Source organism: Hippopotamus amphibius, chromosome 1 (assembly GCF_030028045.1).
Source record: "Hippopotamus amphibius kiboko isolate mHipAmp2 chromosome 1, mHipAmp2.hap2, whole genome shotgun sequence".
In the NCBI taxonomy this organism is placed as follows: domain Eukaryota; kingdom Metazoa; phylum Chordata; class Mammalia; order Artiodactyla; family Hippopotamidae; genus Hippopotamus; species Hippopotamus amphibius.
In genome coordinates, this window is record NC_080186.1 from 158,769,439 (window position 1) to 158,795,803 (window position 26,365).

Here is a 26,365-nt window from a genome sequence, read left to right on the forward strand (position 1 = left end):
GTTCATGAGAGAATGGGGAAGTCACTGTGGCTGGCCCAGGATCGAAGTGATTCACAAGAACGAGACATGGAGGTACAGTGGGGAAGCCTCTCCTGAAACATTTTGAAAACCAGTGTAGGAACGTGCCTCTAATGAACGGCTGAACAGGGAATTGAATGGTCCAGTTAAACAGACACTATTCTACTCACCACACAGCCCTCTTTCCTCCCTGAGAACTTACTTTTGAGGAGGGACACTCTTCCTTTAATCTATGGTTCCCCAGTATCTGAGGAAGCCCACATACAGACTGCTTACGCCACTGCTCATGAGAAAGAAGAAAAGGATATATTTACTTATTTTTATGCCATGACTCATTGCATAATGAATTTGAGATAGTAAATGAAATGTTATGATTAGAGAGTTTTGTTTTTATCATGTAGAAATTAGTCAATACATAATAAACACGCATTCCTCTCCAATTTAAAAGTACAGAAGAGCATACACATATCCTAGATGTATTTTGGTGTGTAAAAGTTGTTTTTCTATACATAGAAGCAGATACTTATGTAAATATATTTTTTTCTTTTAACAAAGTGGGGTAACATAATAAACAGTGTGATAACCTGTTTTGTTCACGCAGTGATAATGCCAGAGATGGGAGCCTGGAATACGCTCTTTTATTTAATGATCTATCTTGAACTTTTTTCCTGCCATTAGCTTTCCACAGCATCATTTTTGTGGGGGGGGGGGGGGGCGGCAGTACACCAAGTTCAATCAGCTGTTTTTATACACATATCCCCATATTCCCTCCCTCCCTCAACTCCCCCCCCCCGAGTCCCCCCCCCCCCCCCCCCCGTCCCAGTCCTCTAAGGCATCTTCCATCCTCGAGTTGGACTCCCTTTGTTATACAACAACTTCCCACTGACTATCTATTTAACAGTTGGTACTATATATATGTCTGTGCTACTCTCTCGCTTCGTCTCAGCTTCCCCTTCACCCCCCGCCCCCCCCCCCCAAACCACAGCATCATTTTTTAAAGGCCACATCAACTGTGCGGTTCTCACTCACACATGGTAACCACACGTAATTAAGACAAGAGCCACATTACACCTTACAGTCCGTGTGACAATAGGAATCCCTATGGATAAACATGTCATCTGCCAAAACAAACAGATGTGTCCAGAGCGCCCAGGATCTGCACAGGCAACCTGAGAAAAGACACATGCTGCAGCTTTGATGGCTCCGGGAGAGGCATTATGTAAACCTCTCAACAATATGGATTCTGAGTAATTTTTCAATTAGGAAGACACACACGCGAACTACATGAGCTGAATTCTCAACCTCTCCCCAGGCCTGTCTGGGAGAGGGTCCAGGATGAATTAACTGAACTAAAAGAATTAATCAGAGCTATAATCCCAGCAGCTAGTTAACATGATCCACGTAAAACAAAGCCCAAGAATGCATTTCCACCCCCACCAAGGCTGCACAGCTCATCCCAGGCTGCTGAAGTACCGGTACTCCAGCATCAAATGGGCTCTCTCTGGGGCCAGGGTGACTCTGCATTACCCTCACACACAGGCCTCTCCTTTGGACTCTGCAGGCTCCAGAGGAGGAATATTTTCTTAGTCAAACATAAAGTAATACTATAGCCTGATGGTAATCGTGGTAATCGGAGCTAACATTTATTAGGTGCTTACTATGTTCTAGGCCCGCCGTCAAGTACTTTACATGCCCTGGCTCACTTAATCACGGTAATTACCCTCCAAGGAAGCTATTATTAGTGATTGATTTTACAGATGAACAAATGGAGGTTCAGAACTAAAAAGTAACAGACTCAAGGTCTCAGAGCTGGTAGGTGATAGAGATGGCATTGAAAAAAAGCAGTGAAACTGCAGAGCCCCTGCTTCCAACCACCACAAGGCTACCCCAAACCCCAACAGAGAGTCTAAGAGATACTCTGCTAATGACAGAATACAAGCAACCTTGACCATCCCTCCCACCCCGAAGCCAGTGCTTCCCTAACTTTAGCTGGCATCGGCAACACCAGGGCGCTTTTAAAATTGCAGAGGTCTGAGCTCCGGGCATGACCTGATTCAGAATGTACTGGGGAGACCAGCCATCTGTATTTTTCAACAAGCTCCTTATATGATTCTAACGCACACCCAAGTCTAAGAACCACACTTCCAAGAAACATATTTTAACACCTTGAGGCAGGTATACTTTGGAGATATTGTGGGTTTGGTTCCAGACCACCGCAATAAAGCAAATAGTGCAATAAAGCAAATAGTGCAATAAAGCAAGTCACGTGAATTTTTTGGTTTCACAGTGCATATCAAAGTTTTGTTCACCCTCTGTTGTCTATTAAGTATGTAATAGCATTGCGTCTAAGACAACAATATACATACCTTAATTTAAAAAAAAAACTTTATTGCTAAAAAATGCTAACCATCATCTGACATCGCAGGGTTGCCACAAACCTTTAATTTGTGGAAAACAGGATCAGCGAAGTGCAATAAAGCAAAGTGCAATAAGAAGAGGCACGCCTGTGTTAAGTACTAAAAATTCAGGACAAAATAAGTGATGTCACCTTGCAACCTCTTGGAAGAAATCTTAAAAAGTGTAAGAGCTGGGTGCCTGGTTCCCTCTAATCCTCTGGCTGTCTGGAAAAAGTATAGCTTTCACCTAGACATACCAGTCCAATCTCTGCTCTATGATGTATCTGCGTGGAAACTTGGAGATTAAACAGTAATCTCCTTTGCTACCATTCATCTGGCAGCACAGCTGAAAAACCTCCTTCCATCTGTTCTGAGGTGATCATAAGTGAGAGTGATTGCCTTGGCCCAGCGTGTTAAGCGACTACTGAATGCACACTGCCTGCTGCAGAGTTGGGGTGAGATTGGGAAGGGGGGGGCAGTGTCATGTGGCTGCTCCCTGCCACCACTCGTATTGAGGAACCCATTCAATATAGTTCAACTGCCTCTGTGGCAGCGCTGGACATTGGGACAGATGGTTTTTATTGCTTCTTCAACTCAGTCTAGCAAGGTTTTCACTTCAGCGGCTCGAGAAGTGACAAAAAGCACCCTTCTGGAGACAACATGGCGTGGGGAAGGGACATAACCTTGGGTACAAATCCCTTCTCTGCCGTCTCTGCAGAGCACAGTTCGCCAGCTGTGTGACTACTTAACCCCTCAAGCCCCAGCTTGTTTGTAAAATGTGGATGATGAGAACCTACCTCATAGGGTGGTTATCAATTATAAGGATGAGATGAAATAACACTGGGAAAAGCAAAAAGCCACCTGGAGAAGACTCCAGTACCACTCTCAGATTAAAGCAGAGGAATCTTATGGAGGTGCCTGGGCACACAACTGCTCTATCCACACAGAAGGAAAAACTCCTTCTGGAAAACAAGACATACATCAGTGAGCATCAACTAACATGCCAGATACTTCCATGACAATCCTAGGCCAGAGCATTGGCAGAGATTCACGCCTAAGAGAGAAGAATGGGCTCCTACCTCTGCACAGGGCAGGGGCACTGCAGTGAGGTGAGAGGAAAACGTGTGCTGATGGGAAGCACCCAAGTTTTGGGTTCATCAAGCATGTCAACTAGGGGCTGAAGAGAGGGCTGACCCGTGGGCCACAGAGAAAATACTAAATTACAAGTAAGCCAATGAGGAGAAAAAAACAACTGAACTTAAAAGAGAGCAGGCACACAGACATAAGAGGAAATGAGGTTCTGACAATATCATATGAAGTTTGAAGGTAGAAGAGAGGTTCACGGAGACATTGTATGGGGCGGGGGGGGTGTATGTGTCCTCACAGGTGCCATCCCTGTAACAAGATATCTACTCTGTGGCAAGAATCTGAAGAAAGGTAAGGTCATATCAAACCTGGAGAGGTGTCACAATGAACCCACAGTGCACAATATGAAATTGATGGACACGTGGTGAGTGTCCACAGTGCTGTAAACAGCCGACGGACAACATCTGAACCCAGTTCCAGTCGAACAGACAAAGGAATCTTGAGTTTGTGTTTCTGTTAAGAAGAAGGATCTGAGCCAGTAAGAAATCTAGAGCAAGCTCTGTGGACTCCAACCTGTGGTACATATTCCACAGGTGGGACACATGACAATTATAAGGTCAAATGTGGGCGAACATTCTGTAGCTTAACAGTTTCATATTTATTTTAATGTATATTAGAGAGTAATACAGTAAGACAATAAAACTCAGGTTGTAGAAATTTTACCGAGTAGGATGACACCGTGTAAAGAAGTAAGCTGCTTTAAAGAAATGTATTAAACAAACAACAGTCATGTTTTTACACTCCTTGGTATCTGCATATGATTAAACAATAACTAATAACAGTAGCAGCAGCTCTCTGTTGATGGCCTTGCCATGTCTAGGACTGTGCCAGCTGCTTAGTTGCACAAGTTCACTGAATCCTCACCACTTCCCTCTGAGGTAGGCTCTATTATCTCTACTTCACAGATGAGTAAACTGAGGCTGAGAGAAGGTGAGGCTTGCCCGCGTGCTGCCGCTGGCACAGGAGCCCAGGTCTGCCTGCCTTCGGGCAGAGCTGGGACCCTCAACTCCCACCCTCCACCACTGGACTCCCTCATTACAAAAGCTGAAACCAGACTGGAGATCTGAGGGCCCAGTAACCTGATGACTGCAGAAAACTCAGTAATCCGGAGGTGAAAACAAGATTCGATACAGTCGTGATGAGAACACTCTGCTACTTGGAACAAGGAGGGTAGTGCTCTCTTATTAATCTGTGAATTAATTCCACACATTTACAAAGTGTCCACTGTGCACCAGGCCTGGGAGAAGTGGCAGGGAAGGACGAGCAAGCCAAACAAGGTCCTGACACAGAGAGAGCCCCATTCCAGTGGGGCGTGTGACCCGCACCAATAAGCACTGAATTCCAACCCGAGAAAAGGAAGGGAAACTGGTTCTAGTGGAGCCGCTAACAAAAGAGGGGCCAAAGAAGCGATGCCTGAGCTCAGCTCTTATTGTGCAGCTGGAGGAAAAGAGGCTCAGCTGTCTGCCCACAGGAGCTGGGGAAAGAGGATCCTGGGCAGCGTGGCCCTCTCTTTCATCCTCAGCACCCCTGCTTCCTGTCCTGTTGAGGATACTCAGCCACAGAACCTGGGAGGCCAATGGCGATACACTGTCCTCAAGGACACAAAAGGCAGCAGCACGCACAGAGAGGCTGGAGGTGAGCACCCTGGGCAGCCGGGAGGAGGCCTGGGTGTCTGTCGGGCAATACGTTGGCCCTGATTAGCGGGACTCACGTTTCTCTGCTGCCTGTACGGTGTGGAAGAGCGTCAGGGGCCTCTCACTGCAGGACGGGGGCTTGGAGTCACTGCTCTTCTTCCGAGACAGGTGCAGCTGGGCATTGCTGAGGGGTGCATCAGGCACGGTGTTAAATATCTGCAAAACAAAGTTTCATAAAAAGGTTACGTGCTACTGTGAACTAGAGAGAAAGCACAGGTCCCGACTAGTACGACCAAAAAGCTTAGTGGGGTCTAAGAATCAGCAAGAAAAAGACTGCAAAAGACCACCAGCATTTGCTCAAGACTATTTTAAACATCTCTAGGAACTGGCATGAAACATCCTCCTTTGGAAGCGCATCCCAAGGTTCGGGAACAATTCATCTCCACTTCTCACCCCTTCTGCTATCATTTCTATGGATCTTCTTCTTGTTGTTCTCTCCGGGGCCAATGGAAAGCAGCTGTACTAAACATAAGCCATTGTCAGTGAAGAGGACAAAGTTTTTGACCACCTTTGTCCAGAACCTTTGTCAAAACCACTTTACTTTTCCTCACTGGTTCTATTTCCCAGTTCTTAACAATTGCTTCACAACTTTCTGAGAATGTGAAACATGCATTTAAATAACATCCCCCAAAAGAAGTCCAGCACAGGGCAGCATTTTCTAGTCCTCCATCACCCCCAGATGGAGCATCCTTTCTAGTTCAGCAGCTTTGTGTTATCTTGGATGCTGAACAGTCTTTTTCCTATTTAAAAAAGGGAAAAAAGGTTGTTTCCCCCAACTCTTGATGATAGAAGTAACATACATACTACAAACAGTTTGAAAAAAGTAGAAAAGCATCAAGAAGAAAATAGAAAAACTCTCCCAATTCCACTATTTAGAGGTACCCACTGTTCTCATTTGAGCTTTATTTTCACATGAGCTTTTTTCTTTTAAGCTCTCACTGCCAAAAAATAAAAATAAAAAAAAATTTAAAAGTCCATGGTAAAAAATGAGAAAATAATAGATAAAAATCATGACAATGCTCGTCCTTTTTTCCTACAGATCCAAGTATGACAGAATTACAATAGCTACCCCTTACAAGGTGATTATCATGATTAGTCACCACCATGCAAGGTCGGCTCCCCAGGGACCAGTCACTGCATGTGTTTTCCATGTAGCTCACTCAGTTCTGAGTGACCTTGAGCTTCACTGTCCTCACCATTTATAGTGAAGGACTGAGGCAGAGAGGTTAAGCTGCCACAGTTACAGCTATAATTACAGATGATAACATAGAAACCTATGTTCCTAGATTTTCTAGATTCCTTTTTAAACGCATGTAATAACAACAACACTACTTCATTCAATTTAGAAAGATCTTTTGAGCATCTCCTTTATACCAGGCACTCTGGGTACAGTAGTGCTTGAGGCCAACATGTTTCCTGTGGCTAGAGAACCTGCATCCGGTAGCTGTGATTTACTGAGTATCTACCATGTCAGGCACCACGTCAGGTGCTTTGTATTAGTTATCTCATCTAATGTTAAAACGCACTTCTTCTCCATAATTGGAATTCTATTCTTTATACAGTTTTGTATCCTATTCGTTTTCTCTAACAGAATATTATAACATTTCCCCCTTCATTAAAAAACCTTCAAAACTGATTTCTTCCTGGCTGCATAACACACCCACTGTATCAAGATATCAGTGTTTATTGATCCACTCACTATCATCTCTTACTCTCTGGAGCTAGCCTCCTGCCGAATTTTCTCTTTCCCAACAATCACGAGTAATGAGAGCACAGTGGTGGCACCCCCGCTCTCCTCGCCTATGCATGGCCCTACACACATCAGTCTTTCTCACGGCTTTCTCTCTTTTGTGCGTGCGTTGAAAAGCAGAACTCAGAAGCTGAGATGTAGGAAGCAAAGTTATAAGAATGATAAGAATTTCAGCCAAAACAGCTGCTCTCCATGAGTTGGCAGGTCCTTGGGCTCCAATGATGCCAGCCAGCTGGTTCAGTCAGTCTAGCTCCCAAACACAGCTGTCTGAAAACAGCATTATCATATTTTCCCTAGGGGACTGAACTTTCAACAAAATAAATTGAATCACTACATAGCTGAGTTCAACTGGGGCGAAGAGGTAAGGAGAGAAGGGGACTTAAAAACAACAAAAACCTCCCGGCTTCCAGAGGAGTTGAAACCCCTGAAAATAAGTACCAGTGTTATACATGTCGCCAGCTCCTTCTGAGTATTTTCAAGGAAGGAAAAGAGAAATTACGGTTGTTGAGCTCAAGGACCACAGCCTCTAAGAAGCTCTCTCCCCCTCTGTTCTGTCCCCCAAACAGTGCTGAGCCAGGGCTGCTCCTAAGGAACAGCCCGTGCACCATTATCATGGGCACTTGCTCTTATAGGTGAGTGTTTGCACCTGCCAGACACTGTGCTAGGTTCTTTACACGACTTACCTAGAAGTCAAAGGTACTAAGCAGGATGACCATTCCACAAGGAGAGATTTCCCAACGCCACGTGGCTCAGCAGGAGAGGGGCTGGGATGGCACGCTAGGGCTGTTCACTCCCCACCTCCACAGCAGTCCTTAGCATTCAGCCCCTCTTCTCGAGCCAGCCTACACTACAGAAGCCGGTACCCAAACCCACAAGTACGGATTTCAACAGATAATGATATCTCTTCGTAGCACCCTTCTGCTCTGACCGTAGCACCCTTCTGCTTCTGACCTTAAAGTACAGCATGTTCCACAATCCCAAGCTAAAAAACGCCTGAAAATGAATTCGGACTCAGTGATAGGCCGCCCTCTCTTTATGTCTGGCCTCCAAATTTTGTCTCTCTTTCCTTTACTTTATTACTTTTTATTGGAGTATAGTTGCTTTACAACATCGTGTTAGCGTGTCTCTCTTTTCTCAAAGAGCTACTGAGAATGAGATCCTCGCTCAGCCACAAGGTGAACAGACAGTGCATTTGCATTTTCATTTCAACTGTCACCAGAAATGTGACCATTTCCTCTCCTAAAAACTCCTAAAAAATTCTCCTAGATGCTGGAGAAACAAAGAAGAGTGAGTTGTGAGGATGGACCATGGATTTAGACAGATGCATGGAAAACTGCTTCCAGAACAGTGTTTACACACAGGCAAACGGGAGGAGACACGAGAACACATGAGAATTACGTTCTGCTCATCGGCTGTTTCCCCTAAAAGGAAAGCTATTGGAACATGCTAGAATCAGTTCTAGGAGATGGAGATTTTCACCTTGGGCCAGAGCTATAGTCCTGAAGGCCAGCTCTCTGTGTCGCAGCGTGAGCCAGGCCCAGGCTTTTGAAGAACTCTGACAGGGTTGTTCTTGAGATCAAATGCACTAATGTGCAAGTGGGCCCGCTGCAAAATGTGGAGCGCTGCACACGGGACTATCACCACTATTATTACACAGGGTTATCCCAGGTGTGAGGGCACCTCTGCAAAGCAGACCAAGTCAGAGCAGAAGACACAAACTTTCACTCAAGAGTCTGGCAATCATTCCCCAAATTACTTTTGTTCCTTTCACTCTGAAACTTGAATACATGCAAGTTGTTTAAAGGCTGCTCACTGCCTGGCCACCTTCTCAGCCAGGCCAAGAGATGCCTGTGTACTAAAAGCTTGAGTTGAATTCTGATGAGAGTCCGAATGAGTCACAGTTTTGCTGGTTGTTGCGATCCTATTTTGTCTGGAACGGATGACTTTGAGAGAATCCTGTGAAGTTTCCTTCATTCTGTTGAGAAGAATCACTATGCAAATGCCTCTGCTGAACGACAGAAGCATGAGCTCACGTAATCTCTGAGCAATGGATTTATGGAGTTCTATCACGTGGCTGGAACAATCGACTCATTTCACAGAGACTTTCCAAATTAACACTAAAGGGGGGGATTTATTCTGTGCCTCAAATGCTCCATTAATTCTGTTCAAACTTACAAACGAATTCGGACTTAAGAATGCCTTAAAATAAAAGTTTTTAGGAAGGCTGTAAGCCTTCTGGAAGCTACTGGGGAGTAAGATTGTAAAATAAAAATATGATTCTGGATAATGCTCCCAAGTATCCCCAATTTCAAGCTTCCTATAAGTGAAATTAGCAGACCCGTAAATACCAAGCTACTGTTTCCCCTTAAGCTGTGCGGCAGAGTGGTCAGGGGTGGCTTGGTCTCTGCAGTCACATAGAACTGGGCTGAGTCCTGGTCCAGCTGCTCAGTGGGCAGGATCTACAGCTACACTGACCTGACCATCACAGGCACTGGCATTATTGCCATGTCATGGATGTCACTTACACATGGAATCTAAAAAAAACGATACAAATGAACTTATTTACAAAATAGAACTAGAGTCACAGATGTAGAAAACAAATCTATAGTTACCAAAGGGGAAAGGAAGGGAGGGATAAACTGGGAGATTGGGATTGACATATATACACTACTATATACAAAATAGATAACTGATAAGAACCTACCTTATAGCATAGGGAACTCTACTCAATACTCTCGTAATGATCTCTATGGAAAAAGAGTCTAAAAAGAGTGGGTATATGTATATGTATAACTGAATCACTTTGCTGTACAGCAGAAACTAACACAACATTGTAAATTAACTATACTCCAATAAAAAGTAATCAAAAATATGAACCTAAACACCATCCGAAAACATATATACAGGAAAGGAATTTACAGTCTTTATATGGGTAGAAAGCAAATAGGTGTTGGAGCTATTCAAACTTAGGTTCAACTCAGGCAAGAGCCTGAACCCCTCTGAGCCTGTTTCCCTTGTGTAAATGAGGATCTAACAACTGTCTTGCAGGGATACTTGAAAAGCTAATGCATATTAAATGCTGAGCACAGAACCTGACAGAGTGGGCAGGAGGTAGTGGTGGTATAAGTGGCAATAAAAATATCCAAAATTTGTTCAGTGTTTATCATGCTGTTATTGACATGGATTGTCTCAGGATTTTACTGTACTATTATTCTTGTCATCTTGTAGGTGAGGAAACTGAGACTCATTTGAGACTGATTTGTTCAAGGTCACAAAGATGAGTACAGTTGGAATGGGACTTGAGACAGCTTTGCTGGACTATCTGGGTCTTAACCACCTGTGGCCTTTATACCTATGATTAATTTGAGAGACAGAGGACAAAATACAAAGATCATAAGTTCTGGACTCTGATGGATCTGATTTTAGTCACTCACTAGCTCTCTGACTTTGAACAAGTTATATAACTCTGACCTTTAGCTGCCGCATCTGTAAAAACTCCCGGTACTGAGGTGAGGACTGAAGCACCTAACACAGTTTGACACTCAGTGTTCAAAAGACATGACTGCATTCAGTAAAAAAGTATAAGAAGGGAAATAACTGGAGACTCAACAATGAATTATCTGCAGTCAGGACATGAGGATTTAATTTATAAGTGCAAATTTAATTACTGCTCTTTGCAAAACAACGACCTCAACTGCTTATAACAATGTTAGAATTTGCTGTTCTTTTCCCCTTGCGTTGTCTACAAAATTCAAAGTTCGCTGGCCCCCCTTGGGCCCACCTTGACCCTGCAGACCACTGACAGTTGTGGAATTTATTTTTAGCCATGTCACATACACATTTTTATACCTTTCCCAATTCTATCTGTAACATGCTTCTGCAATTTACAAGGATTAGAAGCCTCCCCATAATGCGTGTGGTGTACTCTTTATTATGTGCTGTGATTTTTATGGGAGGAAAATTAGGTCATGATGAAGAGTTCCTGGACTATAACTGCAAAGTAGCTCTGAGACAATAAATCAATGACAGAGGCCTGGGATTACAAGGCCAAAGAGAAAGGTTTCTCTGAGAGAAGAGAGTAAGCATTTTCCTGAGACACAAATGCATCAGGGTTTCAAGTAATAAAAAATAATAACAAGTTATAGGTTTGTTTAATCTGAGGAGTGTCTGTTTTGAAGGTGGAGGACTAGGCCTATGGAGCATGGCTCACACACTGCTCATTCTTTTTACCGACAGGCTGTAGAGCAGTACCGCTCAGGGCTCGAGAAGCCATAAACCCAGTGCCTTTCCGCTGGAAAGCCAGGCAAGTCTTAGCAGGACTCATTTAATATAACAGTTAAGAAGCCAAATTCAGAGGCTACAGCCACAGAGAGGTTTTTTAAGGACAGCTGGAAGTCTGATGTCCTGTTGATATCAGCATTTTGGCCCAGGGAACAACAATCTGGAAAGTAGTTTGCAGAGTTTTTATTAAAAGTACCTCAAAAGGAAACAATTCTATTTAGTAACTGGCGGTATATATAGCTGGCCTGGGTAATCCATGGGATGCTGTGATTTTCCTTATCTCCAGAAAGATTCTATTTCCTGCTATCTTTGCTGACAGAGAGGACTAGATTAAAACATAACAAAACTCCACCCTTATTTGAGAACCATTAAAGGAGCTTCACAGTTCAAACATGATTGGTTTATCTGGGGCTTTATTGGCGGGGCGGGGAGGGGGGGGGGGGAGGGATGGAGGGGGAGGGGGATATAGATATTCAGATCCACAACCTTATGACACTAATGAAGAACAGTTTGCACGGCACTTGACACTACGAATAGAAAAAAGGCCTGTCCACAGAAGCATTTCAGCTGAGCATATACGTAAATCTAGCTTATTTCTAAACCTAACATGGGCAGGATCAAAAAGAATACACTCAGTAACCAATGTAAGCAAAGGCAACAACAACAACAACAAATCAACGAACAAATGAAAAAAGCCATGGCCATGAGACACAAGATTAGCTTCCCATCTTCTTCTTCATCATCAATTCTGCATTATGGACAGCTGCTTGAAATAACAAGGAAACGAAACACAACTGCCCAACACTTGTCAGTTGCCAGAAACTATCCAAATCAACTGCATTCTATTAATTGATGTACATTTTGTGTACAAACCCCAACACTGACACAGTGGATTCCAATGCCACCACCATTTTGGTAAAAGCAGATCAAAGCAGTTTGGTGGGCCCAAATCAACTCAAGACAACCTTGAAAGACACCACCATTTTAACGGAAACGCAAGGTTGCTTAGGACTTGCTGCTTATACTAGGTGTTAAGCAAGGACATCCACAGTTGCTCATTTTTCTCTTTGACATTGTAAGGTTAAAGGTTAACATGTATTAAAAAGGGGCACTGATCTTTGGGCATTTCTAAGAATTAGCAACTCAAAGATCAACACTGCTACCTCTTCCAAAGCCAACTGATGCACTGGAAAAAGAAACATGATAACTGATTTTATAAAACATCTATAGGCATTAAAAGGAGCAATATTGATAAAAGCACCTGGTGCATGGGTACATGTGCACACCCATGTCCTGCTTCATGTGCAGAAACCCTTTTGAGTGCCACAGCCAAAAGAAACACTGTGGACTGCTCAAAACAAGCCAGCCCAGTCCTACTATTATATGTTGGAACTTAACAGGAAGACGTTAAGACTTACACATAATCTGAGATTTTGTGTGTAACCAAAACTATGAAAAGGTGGCAGTTTGTTTCTTGACAGGGTTGTTCTTTCTAGACATTTAAATTTTTCAAAGTCATTGGCAAGTTAACCTTTTAAAAGAGAAATAAAAGGAAAACATTGTAAGAAACTGCAGAATTTCTGGGTTTTCGGGTATCTTGGACAATGACAGTGCTCAGTGTTTTGAAATCTTAACTTAGATGAATGTAAATATTGATAGCTTCCATTATAACCCCAAGTATTGGCCTAATTGATGTTTTAAGGGTCACGGTGACAAGGTGTTCTATGCATACAGAAATGGTAACTTAAGAGAATTATTACTTTAAAATAAACATAGAGACAGTCTTTGCCGTCTGAGCTTTTAACTCTGAAATCTGACTACAGATAAAAAGAGCCAGACTCTCAAGTCTGTTCTTTAGCTCTCATATAATCCAAGTTGAGTCCAGGCTATGGAGTTGTTGATGAGAAATAATGCCATGAGCTTATATTTCCCTTTAGGAAGTCTCGCAAGAAGACCCAAATAAAAGCCATTAGGATCTACTCTACCCTACAAGTAAAGGCTGTAGGTCAAAGATCACAGTTTCTGAGCAAGACTTTTAAAACACATAGTCACAAGTTTACAGCAGTGTGGTCAACTCTATGGTTTTGTTTTTATTTAATGAGTGATTTTGATATCAGCAACCAGGGTGCAATGTGGTTCAGCCTCCAGAGATATCTTTCTCAAGTGTTGATACAATCATTTTACCCCTCTACCTGGAATCCCCTGAGACCTCCCATTTTTCAGAAGTAAATGCCAACCTTTTCCCAGAGCTTTCAAGACCCTTGACAGATGGGCTCAATCCACCTGTCGGGCATCATCTCTGACTACTTGCTAACATATAATGCAAAGTTCTTTCACAACCATGTTGTTTTAATACACGAGTTGGTTAATGTTAATTAGTTGATTAACGTTCCTCTGGAAGGCTGTCCCCCCATCTTCACTCTTGCTCTGCCTAGAAAATGTCTATTTATCTGTCAGAGCCTGGTACAAGCAGAACTGAATTATTTCTCCTTAGTGCAGCCATACACTTTATTCCTCTTACTGGATGTCACTTAGCACACTGTATTATGGTTAGCTATCTCCTGAGAAAACAGGAGGGCCTTGGAGAAAAAGGTCCTATCTCATTTATCTTAGGTCAATCGTAGGTGCTCAATAAATGCAGTCACTAGAGATTAACAAGAATAGATTTTAATAGCTTGGGTTGTGAAAGGAGTCCTAAGTTCAACCCTAGTTCCTCTCCTAACAAGCTGTTTCTTCAACTCTCTGGACTTCAGGTTCAAAATTTGTAAAACAGAGCTAAATATATTGACCTTGTAGTGTTGCTGTGAAAAAATAAATGGGATATGATAACTATAAGGGTGCTTAGCACAATGCCTGTGGACATGAGCTATAAGTGAACATTAGCTATTACTATCATTATTATGATTCCTTCTAGGCCATGTACATTAAAAAGACCCATTACCTTCAACTGACTAAATAAATCAGTATGTGTTACCAATATGGAAAAAGAACAATTACCATGAGCCCCCATGCATAATCCATATCTTCTGGCTTTTTCCTCTCTGCCTTCACTTACTTTGGTATATATATTTTGTACAAATTGTTCCAAACACTGCTCCCCTCCCCAGGGCTGTGCAGGAGGTGAAGGACCAAGTTTCTGGAGCATCACAACAGGCTAAGTATGTGGTTAGTGTAATTAATTTGACCAAACTGAATGTCTTTGAGAAACACATCACTAAGGCTCCCACGAACGAGAAACAGGTGGGTTCTCTGTGACAAAAGATGCCAAGCAGGGGACGTTTCTAAACTAACAGGTGCTGTCTTGAGGGTGTGTGGATGTGCCAGTGACAACATAAAGGAGTTCAGGACTTCGTCTTCATTTTTAACCCTTTGTCTGAATGTCTAGTGCTAATCCCCAGTAAACAAGAGGCAGGAGGGAGAGGAGGAGAAAGGAGGGATGAAGAAGAAAGGCCATATGCTTTAGCCAGTTAAAACACAGAAGCTTTTTTCCTTCTCTTGAAAAAAGATGTTTTATGAGGAAAAAGAAGCTAAATTTTCTCACCAAGAGAAAATTCTCCCTCTCTTCTAAGTGTCAATTTTAAGGACAAAGATGTTTTCCCAGTTTTAGACATTGATGAGTTAGTTCTCCATACTAAGGCTTACAAGTTCAGTCCCCCCTTGTTGTGTAAAAAATGGCAATAAAGGAGGAGAAAACAGAAGAGCATTGACTGAACCAGGAAGAATTAGAAAATATAAACAGACCAATCACAAGTAATTAAATTGAAACTGTAATTAAAAATCTTCCAACAAACAAGAGTCCAGGACCAGAAGGCTTCACAGATGAATTCTACTAAATATTTAGAGAAGAGCTAACACCCATTCTTCTCAAACTCTTTCAAAAAACTGCAGAGTGAGGGACACTCCCAAACTTGTTCTATGAGACCACCGTCACGCTGATACCAAAACCAGACAAAGATATCACAAAAAAATAAAATTACAGACCAATATCACTGATAAACACAGACCCAAAAGTCCTCAACAAAATACCAGTAAATAGAATCCAACAATACATTAAAAGGATCATACACCACAGTCAAGTGAGATTTATCCCAGGGATGCAAGGATTCTTTAATATATGCAAATGTGATCCACCATATTAGCAAAAGGATAAAAACCATATGATCATCTCAATAGATGCAGAAAAAGTCTTTTGACAAAATTCAACACCCATTTATGATAAAAACTTTCCAGAGAGTGGGCATAGAGGGAACCTACCGCAACATAATAAAGGCCATTTATGACAAACCCACAGCAAACATTCTCAATGGTAAAAATTGAAAGCATTTCCTCTAAGATTAGCAACAAGACAAAGACGTCCACTCTCACCACTATCATTCAACATAGTTTTGGAAGTCCTAGCCATGGCAATCAGAGAAGAAAAAGAAATAAAAAGAATACAAATTGCAACAGAGGAAGTAAAACTGTCACTGTTTGCAGATGATGTGATACTACATATAGAAAATCCTGAGATACAACCAGAAAACTACTAGAGCTCATCAATGAATTTGGTAAAGTTGCAGGACACAAAATTAATGCACAGAAATCTCTTGCATTCCTATACACTAACAATGAAGTATCAAAATGAGAAATTAAGGAAGCAGTCCCATTTATCAATGCAACAAAAAGAATAAAATACCTAGGAATAAACCTACATAAGGAGGCAAAAGACCTGTACTCAGAAAACTATAAAAAACTGATGAAAGAAATCAAAGATGACACAAACAGATGGGGAGATATACCATGTTCTTGGATTGGAAGAATCAATATTGTGAAAATGACTATACTACCCAAAGCAATCTACAGATTCAATGCAATCCCTATCAAATTACCAATGGCATTTTCCACAGAATTAGAACAAAAATTTTTACAATTTGACTGGCAACACAAAAGACCCAAAATAGCCAAAGCAATCTTGAGAAAGAAAAACAGAGCTGGAGGAATCAGGATCCCTGACTTCAGATTATACTACAAAGCTACAGTAATCAAGACAGTATGGCACTGGCACAAAAAAAGCAGAACTATAGATCAATGGTACAGGACAGAAAGCCCAGAGATAAACCCACACACCTATGGTCACCTAATCTATGACAAAGGAGGCAAGAATATACAATGGAGAAAAGACAGTCTCTTCAATAAATGGTGCTAGGAAAACTGGATAGCTACATGTAAAAGAATGAAATTAGACACTCCCTAACACCATACACAAAAATAAACTCAAAATGGACTAAAGACCTAAATGTAAGGCCAGACACTATAAAACTCTTAGAGGAAAACATAGGCAGAACACTGTTTGACATAAATCACAGCAAGATCTTTTTTGACCCACCTCCTAGAGTAATGAAAATAAAAGCAAAAATAAACAAATGGGAGCTAATTAAACTTAAAAGCTTTTGTACAGCAAAGGAAACCATAAACAAGGCAAAAAGACAACCTTCAGAATGGGAGAAAATATTTGCAAACGAAGCAACTGACAAGGGATTAATCTCCAAAATATACAAACACTCATGCAGCTCAATAAACAAATAAACAAACAAACAACCCAATCAAAAAATGGGCAGAAGGCCTAATAGACACTTCTCCAAAGAAGGCATACAGATGGCCAAGAGGCACATGAAAAGATGCTCAACATCACTAATTATTAGAGAAATGCAAATCAAAACTACAATGAGGTATCACCTCACATTGGTCAGAATGGCCATCACCAAAAAATCTATTGATACAAACAATAAATACTGGAGAGGGTGTGGAGAAAAGGGAATTCTCCTACACTGTTGGTGGGAATGTAAGTTGGTACAGCCACTATGGAGAAGAGTATGGAGGTTCCTTAAAAAACTAAAAATAGAACTACCATATAATCCCACTCCTAGGCATATACCTGGTGAAAACCATAATTTGAAAAGATACATGCACCCAAATGTTCACTGCAGCACTATTTACAATAGCCAGGACATGGAAGCACCTAAATGTCTATCAACAGAGGAATGAATAAAGAAGATGTGGTGCATATACACAATGGAATGTTACTCAACCATAAGAAGGAATGGAAATGGGTCATTTGTAGAGATGTGGATGGACTTAGAGTTTGTCATACAGAGTGAAGTAGGTCAGAATGAGAAAAACAAATATCATATATTAATGCATATATGTGGAACCTAGAAAAATGGTACAGATGAACCTAACTGTAGGGTAGGAATAGAGACACAGGTACAGGGAATGGACGTGTGGACACAGAGGGGAAAGGGATAGTGGGATGAATTGGGAGATTAGGTTTGACATAAATACACTACCGTGTGTAAAATAGATAGCTAGTGGGAACCTACAGTATAGCACAGGGAGCTCAGCTCGGTGTTCTGTGATGACCTAGAGGGGTGAAATGGGGGGTGGGAGGGAGGTCCAGGAGGGAGGGGACATAAGTATACATATAGTTGATTCATTTTGTTGTACAGCAGAAACTAACACAACATTGTAAAGCAATTATACTCCATTAAAAAAAAAAGGGGTGGGCGATATTTTCACGTTAAAAAAAAGAAATGCTGAGGAGGAGTGGCAGCCACTAATATATTCGAAAGGGAAGCCTCTCCAATGGAAACTACATGCATACCTGCCGGTGATGGGCAGTGAGGCATTCTGGGAGATCATCTGCAAAGATGGCAGCCAGCAATTCCTCCCACGCCTGTGCGTGCACATTGCTCCTCCCATCCGGTGGTGGAGTCTATTTCCTGCACCTTCAATCTGGCTGGATTTGTGACTTGCTTTGACCAAGAGAATGTAGCTGAAGTGACACTTTGTTTATTCTAGGCCTAGGACTTAAGAGGCCTTGTGGCTTCTGTGTTTGCCCTCTTGAGTTTGGCCTAGGCTACTAAATGATGAGAGATCACATGGAGAGAGAGGGCATGTGGAGGAGGACCAAGGTGTCCCAGCCAACAGGTAGTACCAAGGTCCCACACATATGGAGTAAGGCCATCTTGGACTCACCAGTTGCAGTAAAACCACTCCAGCTTGAAACATACATGAGCCCTCCCCAAATTTCTGGCCCATGGAATTGTGAGCAAAAAAAAATCATTGCTGTTTTATGTCACTAGGTTTGTAGATGGTCTGTTATGAAGCAATAGATAACTGAAACAGACATCTTATGGTTCCTTCCCTCTCTCTCTCTGAGTGGTTCCAAAGGCTACATGCCTGGGTTTTTACATCCTCTTTCTGTGCTGTCTTCTACTTATTCCTGGGTCGCTCCCAATTTTATTCTAAGGCACAAAGTATTGGGTTGGCCAAAAAGCTCGCCTGGGTTTTTCCATAACATCTTACGGAAAAACTTGAACGAATTTTTTGGCCAACCTAATACACACCTTATGTAAAATGTTCTTAAAAACACAAGAAAGAGTATTAGGCCACTAACTGTGGGGCACATACATTTAAGACCTGTATTAGGGCTTGCTTCAAGCAAGAGGGTATAAGCTATCAAATGCTTGTTGGGGGACAGGATGAAATGATGCTGTTAGAAAGCATTTCTTCAAGTGGGGTCTCAGGATTTTGTTCAACTTACGACAACGCAGTTAGAAAAGCAGTCACTCATGACATTTGTGTGTGTGTGTTTATGTTTCTAGAAAATTATAGACAAGCCTAAGGGAACGCTCATTAAATACTGTTAACTGAGATCTTCATATTGTGGATTTTAAAGGAAGATGACAATATTCACCTGAGAACAAAAACATGCTCTGTTGACAGATAAAGTTAAATTCCCTTGGCAGGAAATTCCTCCAAAGCACTGTCTGCAGCAAGCCAGGGGCTCTCAGAGCATGGCCATGGATGCTTTGGGCTCCTGTGGGGTGAACATCGCAGGCTTCTAAAGGAGGCTAAGGCAGCACCTGCTGACTTCATACCAGACCAGGCCTGGAGCGACACTTGAAAAGGAGTCAAGCTAATTTTAAGGTGTTCTTACCAGAAAGGCAAACTTGATGAATATTAAGGACTTTATTCTCAGAATTACGTACATACACAGGTCTTGCATATAACTTTAGCCCATCACGGATCCCAGGTTAAAAACCTCTATCAAGGGACTTCCCTGGTGGTGCAGTAGTTAAGAATCCACCTGCCAATGCAGGGGACACGGGTTCAATCTCTGGTCCAGGAAGATCCCACATGCTACAGAGCAACTAAGCCTGTGCACCACAACTACTGAGCCTGCACCCTAGAGCCCATGAGCCACAACTATTGAGCCTGTGTGCCACAACTACTGAAGCCCGTGTGCCTAAAGCCTGTGCTGTGCAACAAGAGAAGCCACTACAAAGAGAAGCCTGTGCACTGCAGTGAAGAGTAGCTTCCACTTGCCACACGTGCAGCAATGAAGACCCAACGCAGCCAATAAATAAATAAATAAATAAATAAATAAATAAATAAAATTTATTTTAAAAAATGTCTCTATGAAGGTGGTATGCTAGCTCCCTCAGGACTGGAGGCATACACTCTGCTGCAGCCTTCATCCCAGGAATGTTTCCACTGACACTCCTGCACTGGCTCTCAAAGGAGCATAAACCTCACTGTGATTCATCCCACTCTGTGGCAGAGACTAGTGAAAAAGAAGATATAATGAAGCACTGTAATACTCTTTTAATATATACCTCACCAGATACACAGCAGAGAGGAACATAATTTATAATCCATTATTTATAAATTATAAATTTATAATTTATAAATCAGATGAGTATTTTCACCAGTTCCTGCCTGCCCATATACTTGCAGGCCTGGCCATGCACTTCACATTTCATTTCTATTTCTATATTTTGTGCTCAAGGTGGGAAGGCTGCTTGTTTATACAAGTTTCAATACTGTTATTAGCAGTATCCGGTCCTCTTTCCATCACACTATTTTTGAACGTTTTCTGGCTTTGAAGGCCCAAGGACACCAAAAACAGTTGAGGTTCAAAAATCAGTATATGCCGCCTGCTATGAGCTCATATACGCCCCTAGGGATCTGAAACATAATCAAACTGCTTACTCCTTAGAGCACCATCTCAACATTTAATATTATTTTATTTAACAAAAGATTAAGTTTAAAAAGTATCATTTTGAGAAAAGGGCACATGTGACACTCAGAGATAGACTTATGCTCTATTTTCAGAGCATTCTGTTGGGACTGCTAAAAACAATAGTTTACAGTTATTGACGCTTCCTCCTTGCTGGATTCTTGGCTAAGTCTTTTACATAAATCACCTTATGTAATCCTCAAAACAAACGAACTGAAGGGATGTGTCTCACTGGCTAGTTGGTCTTCGAACTTGCTTCCCTTTGCTCTGCACAGTTAGGTGCTTTCCCAGCCTCCCTTGCAGTTGGATGTGGCCACATGACTAAGTTCTGGCCAATGGAAAGTGGGAGAAAATAAGGAAAGCATCTTCTGGGCTCGGTCCATATAATCTTACTCAATCCTTCTTGCCCTCTCATCTCCCCCACCAACTGGTCGATTGTAGAGATCTGCAGAACAGAAGGCAGAGGTACGAGATGGAAGGAACCTGGGTTACTGAACCACCGTGCAGGATCCCACTCCCAAAATACCCAGAGTAAACTGGTATGCGAGCAAGAGATAAACTTGTACTGTCCTGAGTCACTGATATTTGGAGGTTATCTGTCACAGCAGTTACACTGTACTGAAAGTACTTTCATGAGCATAGAGAGGTTGAGTAATCTGCTCATGGTCACACAGCTAGTAATAGGTAACATTTAAATCCAAGTGGTTTGTTTTTAGAAACCATGTTATTAACTGCTATTTGATTATATTCCCTTTTTACAAGTTTGTTTTTATCATACATAACATAATCTTCTTCTATACCTGATTTACTATATTTGAGGGAAGTGGTTGGATAGAGTCCAAAGTCTGAGAGAGCGAAGATAATTTCTTCAAATAAATTATCTGATTTTATCTCTTTATTAACCATGTAAGAAAAAGGCTATGTTGTTTACACACTTTTGCAGGAGACCTGTGTTACTCTGTGAAAGTTTATATTCAGAGGTTCTTTAGTAGTTACTAATTTTCTATAACAAATTACCCCCCAAACTTAGTGACTTAAAACATTTACTATCTCTCCCATTTTCTGTGGGTCAGGAATTCAGGAGAGGCTTAGCTCAGCGGTCTCTTATGTGGTTGCACTGAAGGTGTTGGTTGGGGCGACATCATCTGAAGGCATGACCAGGGCTGGAGGATTCACTTCCAAAGTGGCAGACTCACATGGCTAGCAAGTTGGTCTGATTGTTAGCAGGCAGCCTCACATCCTCCCCACTGGGCTGTGTGACTGCCCTCACAACATGGCGGCTGGCTCCACCCAGAGTAAGCAAGTCCAGAAACCAAGGTAAATGCTACAAGGTCTTAGGACGAGTCATCAAACTTGCAGATCATTACTTTTGCAATGTCCTATTGATCAATTCCTATTGATCATATTGGGATCAATGCCGATCCTCATTCAGAGTTGGAAGAGGATACACAGGGAGTGACTGCTAGGAGATAAGGGTCACCGGGAGCCACTCTGGAGGCTGGCTACCACAAGAGCCCGGCCATTCATCCAACACACATGCATTGAGCACATACTGAGGAACTGCGGACAGAGAGCCAGATGAAACAGACCAAAATCCCTGCTTTCATGATATACACATTCTAGAAGAGGCCAGAGAGGCAACAGATATAATCAATGAGTAAATTATATAGCATGCTAGAAAGTGGTAAGTGCAATGGCAAGAGAGAAAGCATGATCAAGGGGAGAGGGGATGCTGGGGATGTGACTGTTTGCAATTTTAAATAGATAGATGTAGGTGGGCCTCCCTTAGGCTTGAAGGAGATGAAGAAGCATGCCAGGAGGAAGGGTGTTCCAGGCACTGCAAACAGCAACTGCAAAGGCCTTGAGGTGGGGGTGTGTGCCATGTGCAAGGGACAGCGAGGCAGTCAAGGTGGCCACAGGAGGGGAGAAGAGGCTGTAGGAGATGAGATAAGGCAAGTAACAGAGAGGACAGCAGAGATCACGTAGGGCATTCAAGGCTCCTGGGAGAGCTCTGACTTTCACTCTGTGAAATGTGAAGCCACTGGACAGTTCTTAGCAGACAACTGATATGATCTGATCTAACACTAAAAAAATCTCATTCTGGTGGCTGACATCAGAATAGACAGACCAAGGGTGGGAGCAAGGAAACAAATTAGGAGACTCCCATAAAAATCCAGGCAAGAGCTGACGATGGCTTATGCTGGCACGTCACCAGTGCAGGTGGTTAGTGGTCAGATGCTAGATTTATTTGGTAGGTGATGTAGTGCAATTCATTCACCATTCTAGGTAAAGCTTTTATTTAGGAGGAACAGCATTTTTATTATATCCCAGCACCTTGGACTATCAAATGGTGCCCTAGGGGGCCCTGCAAATTCTGAGAAGCTTCAGAGGGATGTGCCACCAGGAATTGAGGTGGGACAGATGGGAGGAGTTTCATGTCCCCACCCCAATTTTTAAGGGCAGCTGTGTTGACATACTTCATTACGTGGGGTGAGGGTGACCTTCTTAAGACAGACCAGAAACTCCAATGCCCTAATGGAAAAGAGAGACTCCCCCCACACAGATGGTATGAAACAATACACCATTTATAAAATTATAAGGAAATTACAGACTAGCAAAAATATTTGCAACACATGAAAATAGTTTACTATTCCTAATGTTTAAAAAACTCAAAAATTCATAAGAAAATAACCAAGTAAAAAAACAGGTGAAGGGCATTTTCACAATGAGTCTCCTAGTAGTACCTTCTTCACCGGATTGTTGTAAGGTTAAAAGGACAACGTATATATAAAGTGCTTAGCACAGTTCCTGTTACAAAAGAAATGCTCAATATGTTGCCCACCACTACCATCACCACGACCACCACTGTTGCCACTGCTGCCATCCCAAGATGACTATCACCACCACTACCACCTCTACCACCATCACCGCCACCACCGTCATCACCACCATCACCACCTCCACCACCACCATCATCGCCACCTCCACCACCATCATCGCCACCTCCACCACCACCACCACCTCCACCAGCAACTTGGTCATCATCACCACAGTGTAAGAGCCACCAGCAGTGCGAACCTGAGTCAACCCTGTAGGCCAGTTCTCAGCTCCCGCCAGGTAAATTCTCCATTTGCTAGGACCAATGATATATTACCTTTTCATGGTTTTCTATTAGGATCTCAATGACAATGTTCTGAAACTTGATATCCATGATGGCTGCTACTGTTTCTTCCTGAGGACGCAGCAGTGTGGGTCCAAACACCACGCCAAGGTTTGCAACCGTCATCAAATTCTGCTTGTGGTTGTTAGCAACACTGGGAGGAAGAAAAAGAAATGGCACAAATGAGAGAAGTAGTATGTGAACAGACAGCTGACTTCCTGTACCCTTCCTATCTTCAGACCCGTCATCTGGTAGGATCCAGATCTGGGGACATGTTCGGATGCCTCTGCAGTCCAAAGAGAGACTTTTCTACTCATCTTTACATCTACGAAAAGTTCAGAATTCTCCAATGTTTGGGCTATTTTGCTATTTCTGGATACGACACTTCTTACAATTTCCATTTTTCCTAAAACAACCAACCAACCAACCAAAGCCGCCTGCCTTCCAAAATGTGAACCTTTGCACATCTGAATCCCTGTTCTGCAAATCCAGGTACCTGCTAATCCCTCCTAGTCACAACTTTTATACTTGGCTGCTACTTAAACCACTGTGATCATTAGCATTTTTTCTAGTGCAAATATAAAAACTCCTGACAGCTTTAATACATTTGCAAACACAGGCCCAAAATAGACCTAATTTTTTTAATGATAGATCTCAGTCAGGAAATTCAGCACTTTAGGTTCAAAGTATTAAAGCCCCATCACATTAGACACATGGCTTACATGAAGCCAAATATGTGGCATAAACAGAAATAAAAACACACTACTGTACATCCATGTATATGGCTGTGTTTATATTGTCACTTATACTCAAAGTCCAAGGAACACACAGGGTCAGGAGTATTGGGCCTGAGTAAGCCGCTAAACACATGTACGTACTTTTGGATAAACAACTACTCAAAACATATATCTGAACTCCACACCCAGACCACCATGACCTAGCCATAAAACTTCATTGTTCATTTGCTGGCCTCGCATATAAAAATATACAAATTATCTATTGACAACAAATAAGTTAAAAATTAAGACCATTCAGTATTGTTAAGAAAATATTAGGGGCTTCCCTAAATCACCTATTAGAAGAAGGAAACTATTCATTACTAGAAACTAGAGAGAAATTGGGCAGAGATGGCAGTTTGCACAGACATACCTCCCTAGCATTTAGTGCTATTTATACTAGCAATTTTTTTTTCACACAATTCTATAAATGTTTGCAGTTTCTTTTGGATACCTCTATTTTGTAGGAGGAAAAAGAGGCTCTACCGCTTTAAGTGCTGGTTTTGAAACTGCGCCTTTACCGACTACTACATTAACAGATTTTATCAGCAGATGCATATTTTTCTTTCATTTTCTAGGGCTAAAAGTCTAATTTCATAAAAAAACTCCTCCTCTGAAAGGTATGGTTAAGTCTGTGAAACTTGAACTGTGGAAACAGCCCAGTCAGGAAGGGAATTTACTTTTTGATTGCTAAGCAACACCTGTAGCAAGGAGATTTTGCCACTGATGCCTTGGCCCGTTTCTGGTCCACATAAGAATATTTTACAAACATTTTCTGAGTTCTAGCTGAATCTCCTGATGTTACTTATAGTTTTCCACTCTACCCAGAACTGTATCAGGTTTCTAGTCGGAAAGCGTTAAAGCAGGTGGTCAGGTCTTATCTGCTGAAGGGGAAAGGCTTTGGTTCTGGGCCTCAGTCAATCACCAAGTCTGCATATTTACAAGCTGCCTGTGACACCACTACTTTCAACATCAGCTCCTTTGTGCAGGAAGTGAATTCCATGCCCTTATACTTCCCCTCCCAAATGAGCCAAGTCAGTAGACTTACCCTCTTGTCACAAAAGTCCCTTGTGTAAATGAATCAACAAGCTATTTACGCACGAAATCATTTTCAAATTGTAGACCAATATAAAAATACAGGGTTTGGATGGTGATCATTTTCACCATCACGCTTCTCAACATGACATCTGACTGAAGCAACGGCCTCTTAATGAGGCTCCCCAGCCAGACTCTCTGGGCTCAGCTGCATCCTGCCTACCACCACCAGCTACTGTCTACAACTGTGCCCCACCAAGTCAGACCTCCGCTGAAAACTACAACGGTCTCACACCTCACCAGGCCACTCAGAGAGAACACAGTAACACAGTGTATGCAACGCTTCCAGGGTTGGAACGTTCTGATGATGGTGACCATAAGCCATTGGTGGGCTCCACTGTTCTTACTGTCAAACCCCTATGACCTGGCACAATTTTCCCAACTCACCTCTAAGCTCTCTGCCACCTCCCAGCACGGGGGCCCTGGGCAAGGGACTCAATGTTTAAGCTTTGGGTTCCTCATCTTTTAAAAGAGGGGTGAGGTGAATAATACATCTACTTCACAGGGCTGTTGTGTCAGTTAAATGTGATACCATGGGGGAAACACAGTGATGATTACTACAGTCGGTCACTACCTACCCTCATTCCACTTTCACAGCCATCTGCCTTTGTTCATCCTCTCCCTAGAACGTTCTCTCACCCTTCTTTCTTTGCTTGGCAAATTGCTGATCTGCAAGGCACAGCTCCAATGGCTCCCTTCCTTTTACTGAAGTCTCTGTCTAGTCTTTCCCCAACCTTCCACCCCTCGATGAAGGCAGGAGTGTTGGTCCCTGGATTTATTACATGTTATTAACGTCTCGACTGTTGCCTTAGGATAGAGACTGTGCTTATTTTAGTTGGTAACACCAGCGCTGAGAGCAGTGCCCGGCCCAGGAGAAACACAACACATGTTCAATGAGGTGTTAAAAGATGATGGGAGTTTCTGAGTAGAGACATTAAACAATAATTCTCAACCCACCTACTTACTCGGAAAACCTCAAATTGTTATT

General features: G+C 42.3%; 1 protein-coding gene across 4 annotated transcripts in view; it reads right to left on the minus strand.

Moving 5' to 3' along the window:
- The window catches only part of ARHGAP26 (Rho GTPase activating protein 26), a 448,717-nt gene that overhangs the window by 81,246 nt on the left and 341,106 nt on the right, over positions 1 to 26,365 (minus strand). For all 4 annotated transcript variants that reach the window (XM_057732267.1, XM_057732256.1, XM_057732285.1 and 1 more), the window contains exons 18-19: positions 23,501 to 23,660; positions 5,272 to 5,410 (exon numbers count right to left, since the gene is read on the minus strand). In XM_057732267.1, coding sequence (XP_057588250.1) covers positions 5,272 to 5,410; positions 23,501 to 23,660 — 299 coding nt within the window. The remainder of the gene's footprint in view (positions 1 to 5,271; positions 5,411 to 23,500; positions 23,661 to 26,365) is intronic.